The sequence below is a fragment of the Penaeus monodon genome, chromosome 35, assembly GCF_015228065.2.
Source record: "Penaeus monodon isolate SGIC_2016 chromosome 35, NSTDA_Pmon_1, whole genome shotgun sequence".
Classification (NCBI taxonomy): Eukaryota; Metazoa; Arthropoda; class Malacostraca; order Decapoda; family Penaeidae; genus Penaeus; species Penaeus monodon.
The window spans coordinates 22,791,887-22,798,840 of NC_051420.1; the positions used below are offsets into that span (position 1 = coordinate 22,791,887).

Sequence of the window (6,954 nt, forward strand, 5' to 3'; positions counted from 1 at the left end):
TAGTAAATGAAAGAGAGAGAGAGGGAGAGGGAGAGGGAGGTTTATGGTTTATAAAAAGGCTTAGTTCGATTCCATTTGTTACAATGGATAATCTTGGTGTGACATACTGTCTGTTTCATTTTGCTTGTGAATTATCCCCTGTGTGCAAGGGATGGCCGGGGTTGCCATCCACTGGTGGCGAGGGATCTGAACGCAGGTCAGCAAAATTGCTAGACGAGATCGCTACCGCTGCGACACACACACACACACACACACACACACACACACACACACACACACACACACACACACACACACACACACACACACACACACAAGAGAGAGAGAGAGAGAGAGAGAGAGAGAGAGAGAGAGAGAGAGAGAGAGAGAGAGAGAGAGAGAGAGAGAGAGGAATAATCGACCAGATGATTTTGGCTGTTTCTGCCATGACTCGCGCAAGGACAGGATCCCGTGTCACGCGAAGAGCGCCTAGGGTTGGCACACTACTATCCCCCAGCCCCTTCCCCTTTCTCCCTTCCCCTGCCCCTTCCCCTGCCCCTTCCCCTGCCCCTTCCCCTGCCCTTGCCCCATGCCCTGCCCGGCGATTCGATGCATATTCACAGGAGCTCTCGCGGTGCAATTAAAACGGAAGTAGAAAGCCGCAGAGGATGGCGAGGGCATGTTAATGCGGGCAGGGGGAGGAGGGCCATGGGCGGGGAGTGGGGGCAGGGGGGAGGGAGGGAAGGAAATGGAGGGAGAGACATGGCACTGTGCCAATAAGTCTTGAAGGCATGTGGACCTCAGACGGCGATAAATAAAGTGTTATGTGTCAGCTGTTTTTGATTAGTGGCGACACCTTTTCGATAGACTGGACTGACGATGTTTCTCGATGTTTCGATGTTTATTTTCTTTTCAAATTCTCAGTCTGAATTTCTTTGCCTTAATATTATCATCATCATCTTCATTTTATTTTGATTATATATATATATATATATATATATATATATATATATATATATATATATATATATATATATATATATATATATGTATTATCCATTATCCATATTATCCTTATTGTGAGGATTATAATTGCCACTACTAATTAGTATTGGAATTATCTGATTAATGTATCTCGCGATATAATCAATATCATCAGTCTGCAAGCGATCGCACTAATCTCCGTAATTCCGTAAGAGAAAGGGCCGACTTTCCTGTGTTTATGTATGTATTTATGTATGTGTGTATATACGTATGTATGTATGTGTATTTTGTGTATGTATGTATGTATGTATTTATGTATGTGTGTAAATACGTATGTATGTATGTGTATTTTGTGTATGTATGTATGTATGTATTTATGTATGTGTGTAAATACGTATGTATGTATGTGTATTTTGTGTATGTATGTATGTATGTATTGTCTGTTCACGATTGCGTCACCGTTGGTCGCCTGTCACCGCCCGGCCTGTCACTCGCGGATTGAGTGCGCGAGGACCTTGCGTGGAGAGTATTTGGGGCTGACCTACAAAGGGGGTGAAGGCCACGGGAATGAACTGACGGAGGAGGGGTTCTCCTCGGGAGGGGGGGAGGGGGGAAGAGAAGGGAGGGAAGGAAGAGAAGGGTTGTTGAGGGGAAGGGGGGAGGGAAATGGGGCTGTGGGAATTGCGGTGGGGGGAAAAGAGGGAGGGAAGGGAAAAGGGGGCGCGAGAAGGGAAGGTCCAGTAAGGGAGGAAAGGGAAAGGGAGGACACAACGAGGGAGAGATGGTGTCTTCGGGCATCTGCGCTGGTGCGAAGTAAGATCGAAGGAAGTAAATTAATAACGCGTAAGGAATGAAAAATATAGGTAATGATCAAGGAATGAATGGTGTCCGAGGTATAAAAACAGTTAATAGTAAAAAAAAAAATCGGTAAATAAGATAAAAAGCACAGTAACGTGAGCAGAACTGCAGAGGAGATCCGCCGCCCCTGCCGCAGCGAGGAGCTTCGACAGGAGGCATCGGTCCCCTTCGGCAGGAGGCATCGGTCCCCTTCGGCAGGAGGCATCGGTCCCCTTCGGCAGGAGGCATCGGTCGCCCTCCTCCTCCTCCTCCTCCTCCTCCTCCTCCTCCTCCTCCTCCTTCGGTGAGGCGACCTTCAGACACTTTCACCCGCGCGCGTTTGTTGCTGGGGGTAAAGTAGTACTCTCTCGCTCGCCGTCTGTCTATTTACCTATCTATTCGTATTTCTATATATGTATTATGACATTTGGTCCCCTTTTAACGCGGCAATGCAAGAGGTGCGGGATCGCGTGCTCACCAGACTCCGATTCCGTCCCACAGTCTTCCTTCCTCGCTTCCTATCTGCCTTCCTGTCCCCTCTTTCCTTCCCTCCTTCTCCCCTTTCCCTCCCTCCTTCCCCTCTCTCCATCCTACCCATGGAATTTATACAGATAGAGCCATTCCATCTTGGAAGAAAATCCTTGTTGGCAACTGTATTCATTGCAAATATTTAAAAAAAAATCGTTTTTTTTTTTTCGATAATTTTTTACCATTGTTATTACCTAATAATTTTCGAAGAAAATGCCTTGAAATAACACTTACCACCATAAATCACACAAATGGTCCGGGTCAAAAAAGGGGTAATGACGTCGTCATGTCCAGCCAATGAGCGTGTCCCGTGAAATATTAGATACGACTGGAGTTATTTTGTAATTTACTCAATGTTGTTATAATTACCAGAAATAAAACCAAAGGTCCCCTCTTTTATTTATGATAACGAAGAGTTCTTTAACATTATTAGCCGTCAAAAATCCATATCATTTTTGGGTTCAGTAGGCTAAATGGAAGTGGAACTACCTGGTTATATGTGTCTTGTTCCTACCCATCTTTCTTCCTTCCTCCCTCCCCTCTTTCCCTCCTTCCTCCTTCCCTCCCCTCTTTCCTTCCTTTCCTCCTCCCCTCCTTCCCTCCCCTCCTTCCCCCCTTCCCTCCCTCCTTCTCCTCTTCCCTCCTTCCCTCCTTCCTCCTTCCCTCCTTCCTCCTTCCCTCTCCCCCACCCAACTATCCATCCCTCCATCGGTAAGAACAAGGAACATATTACCAGGAAGCTCCACTTGCATTTGTCCTGTTGAACCAAAAAATGAAATTGACAGTTGTTAATCGTAGGAAACTCTTCGTTTTCATAAATAAAGGGGAATTTTTGTTTTGCTTCTGGTAATTATAATAATATCGAGTGAATTATAAAAAAAATATATGTATATAGCTATATTTGATATCTCGTAGGGCGCACTCATAGGCTAAAGGTGTTGACGTCATTAGCTCCGCTCCTTTATTTGACCTGGTCAGTTGATGCGATGTGTTTTTTTCAGTGTTTTTCCTTGAAAATGGTTCAGTAATAACAATGGAAGAAAAATAAACGAAAACGAAACTTTTTTCAGAGAATAAAGGCAAATAGGATTTCCAACAAGACGGAGTGGCGCTGCCTGGTCCAAACTACCTTGGGAAGGAACCTCAGCATTCTGCCTCATCGTCCGATCCAATGCTTTAAAGAAAATCGGCAGATCCTCGAAGCCTTTGATCAACTTAATTTCAGAAGATGACCTTGTGGCATCCGGTTTATTGCTAAGGCACGGTGATCGTTTGCAGCTGAAGTAGGTTGGACCAGATAGCGGCGTGTTTGCTCTCTGTCAACGTGCTCGCTCGCTGTCTTGTTTTCTCCTTCTGACAATCTCTATTTCTCTTTCTCTTTCTCTGCTTCTCTCTCCTTCCCTCTCCTTCCCTCTCCTTCCCTCTCCCTCTCTCTCCTTTCTTCCCTCCCTCCTTCCCTCCCTGTCTTACCCCCCCCCCCACACACACACACACTCCGTTTCGACACAGGCCCAAACTCGTAATACCTTGCTTAATCAATAACCAGATTATACAATTAATGATGTCAAAGGAAGGATTAACGAGACAGCAAAAGGAGAAGACTTGGATTATGCAAATGCCATTCACTGATTTTCGGATTAATCAACTCTTTCTGGTGGGAGGCAGATTCACAAGGCTTCGCCACATGCAGAAAGGAGAGAGAGAGAGAGAGCCAGAGACAGAGACAGAGACAGAGCCAGAGACAGAGTTAGAAATGTACTCAAGAAAAACATGGTACTCACTGACCTTCAAAAATGAACACGGGTACGAGGGTGTCAGTCCGTACCGAATGCCCGAACCCACGGATAAGGAGGGTTTATCGATATAGATAAATACACGTATAGTTATTGATAAATGGATAGGCGCGAGCGCACACACGCGCACACGCACGCACGCACGCACGCACGCACGCACGCACGCACGCACACACACACACACACACACACAACACACACACACACACACACACACACACACACACACACACACACACACACACACACACACACACACACACACACACAGCACACAATGTATACATATATTGTACACACAAATAGAGAGAGAGTGAGTTGTCTTTTTTGCATTTATTTTCTTCATTTATTTGCATTTATATCTTGAGGGTGGAATTTTGATGCTTTACATTTATTACTATAATTGACAGATTATTTTTATTTTTAACATCGTTTTTGTTCGCTTAACATTTTAATGTTTTTATACTGTAAAGATTGTACAACCGACTCTTGCTGAAGGCTGTCCCTGAGACTTCCTCCTTTATCTACGTCTCCATCAAATTACCTGTTATGAACACGTTTGTTCATATGTGTGTGTGTGTGTGTGTGTGTGTGTGTGTGTGTGTGTGTGTGGTGTGTGTGTGTGTGTGTGTGAACGTAAATAATTTAGTGATATATCTTCACGGTTATACAAATTCTGTCATCAACCTCGAGGCCGCGAAGCAAAGGTAAGGACGACAATTTTTTGCCAGTGTCTCGAGCAACGAGTTTGAAGGTGTGATTTGCGGTGTAAAAAGTTGCGTGAGCTCCGAGGCGTGCTTGCGTGCGGTTGGGAGAGAAAGCTACGCCCCTTGGATGGCGTGCGACGAGGGTCTATTACTTTTGTGTGTGTGTGTGTGTGTGTGTGTGTGTGTATGTGCGTGTGTGCGTATATGTAAAAAGAGGGAGAGAAGGAGAGAGAGTGGGGGAGAGAGGGCTTAAGTATGGGGAAAAGAGATGGGTGTAATGTATCATAAGTGTGTGTTTGTTTGTTTGTTTGTTTGTGTCTGTATGTCTATGTAATTGTATGACATTGGTTATGGTTTCTTCCATTTGTAATCGAGTTTGTGGAAGGAAGAAATAGTGGCTTCAGGGAATTAAGTGCATGTGTGTTTATGTAAGTGGTAGAGACCACGAAGGGAGTCACGCTCATGTGCGTAAACAACCGTTTTTTTGGGGCGCTCCTCTGTATGTGTGTATATATATATGTATGTCTCTTGTGTGTATATTATGTATGTGTGTCTGCCCCTGTCTGTGTCTTTATCAGTGAAACGATTTTTACGGGTCTGAAGTCTACTGTACAGCAGCGAGGAAAGCGATTAGCAGTTTAGTCAGGAACCTCAACGCATCGTAGGTACGGATCATCCCTTATTAGTCCCGTCAACGTCTTTGTTGTTTTTGTTTTAAGATGTACGAGAAAAATCGCTTTGATAAAATATTTCTGGCCTAGGGATTTCATTAAAAAAGTATTATGATAAATTGAATAAACTATAGTGTAACGCCATTGAGCCTAGAACCTTAATAATGACAGATAAATTCCAGTGGCGCTAAGATCAAGCGCTTGACCCAGATGTAAACAACGAACACTGTGTACAATAAGACAGACGGGGGCGTGTAGTAACTAGCATCCTTGGTGGCCGGTGCCTATGAGTCTGTTTTCCAAAGCCGTAGCTATTTGTGAAGTTGTTGCTTCTCGCTGAACGTCGCTGCAATTTGCAAAGGTGTGATCATGCACGCGCGCAACGTCCCACGCTGATCCGTGGATGCTACTGAATGCCGGGAGATTATTTCACTCGGGCGAACACGCGCCGCCGGCCCGCGGGGAAGGCGGAGTCACCGCTGACAAGAAACGCGGCGGCGCATGCGCGATGCATATTGCAGGAATTGCTCATTGAAGAATCTCGTTTGGTGGTGATTTTTAAATGATTTTTTTCAGTAGCGGGATAGGCGGATATGTACGACAGAGCGTTGTATGAGGAAGGAAACGGGAGGAAAAGATAACTAAGAAGTAACTGTCATGAGTAACGTCATACTCACGCATTACTGCCATCTGTCGCTTTTTGGGGAATTAGGATTCTAAGTGCTTGCTTGGAACAAAATTCGCAAATGCACTTTCCCGTCGTTGCCTAAATAAATGTCCTAAAGAGGAAGACAAGAAGCAGCTGGCGGGGCGGGATCGGGGCGGTGCCAGCTGGCGGCATCCGGCAACAGGAGGTCACAGGTGCACATCCCGGGTGGGCGGGGCTTCCGCGCCTGACCTAACGCGCCTTTATAGCTTGACCAGCGAGCCGCGTGCCTTAGTTTGTTTACGGCTCAGTTCGCGGACGGAGAGGAGCCCGGAGGAATACACTTTTTGGAGCGTTCCAGCAGCATCGGCTTGTCCTGTGTAGCGAGTAACACCCAAGCCACTTCGAACACACACGCGCACCCATTCTATTTGCTACATACGCGAGCACCAGAGATGGATAGTAAAACCGAGAAGGAACATCACCAAGACATGGATAACGCCAGCAACATGGACATCCGCAGTGCCAAGGAAGAGCAGCTTACGAACTTCCCTCTTGGTAATTAATGATTCTTTTGTGCTTCGTACTTCGTGTGGGCGCGGAGGTTTTGCACGTGGTGGAGCCGACGGGCGAGGAGCCGGGCGAGCTCCGATGCCACCTAAGAAAGGAGGAGGAGAGAGACTGAGTGTTTGGCGCTGCTTTGTCGGAGTTTTGATCCCTGCTGCAGTTGCTTTCTGGAATATCACGGGAGCTCGGGAGGAAAAGAGTGTGTGGTTGTGACTAGGCGAGGCCCTTCGATGGATCGGCTC

At 46.1% G+C, this 6,954-nt stretch overlaps 1 protein-coding gene across 2 annotated transcripts in view; it reads left to right on the forward strand.

Annotated features, from left to right (window-relative positions):
- Nucleotides 1-6,430: 6,430 nt before the first annotated feature.
- Nucleotides 6,431-6,954, forward strand: part of LOC119595113 (band 3 anion transport protein-like) — a 19,509-nt gene continuing 18,985 nt past the window's right edge. For both annotated transcript variants that reach the window (XM_037944267.1, XM_037944268.1), the window contains exon 1: nucleotides 6,431-6,703. In XM_037944267.1, the coding sequence (XP_037800195.1) occupies nucleotides 6,601-6,703 (103 nt within the window). In that variant the 5' untranslated portion in view covers nucleotides 6,431-6,600. The remainder of the gene's footprint in view (nucleotides 6,704-6,954) is intronic.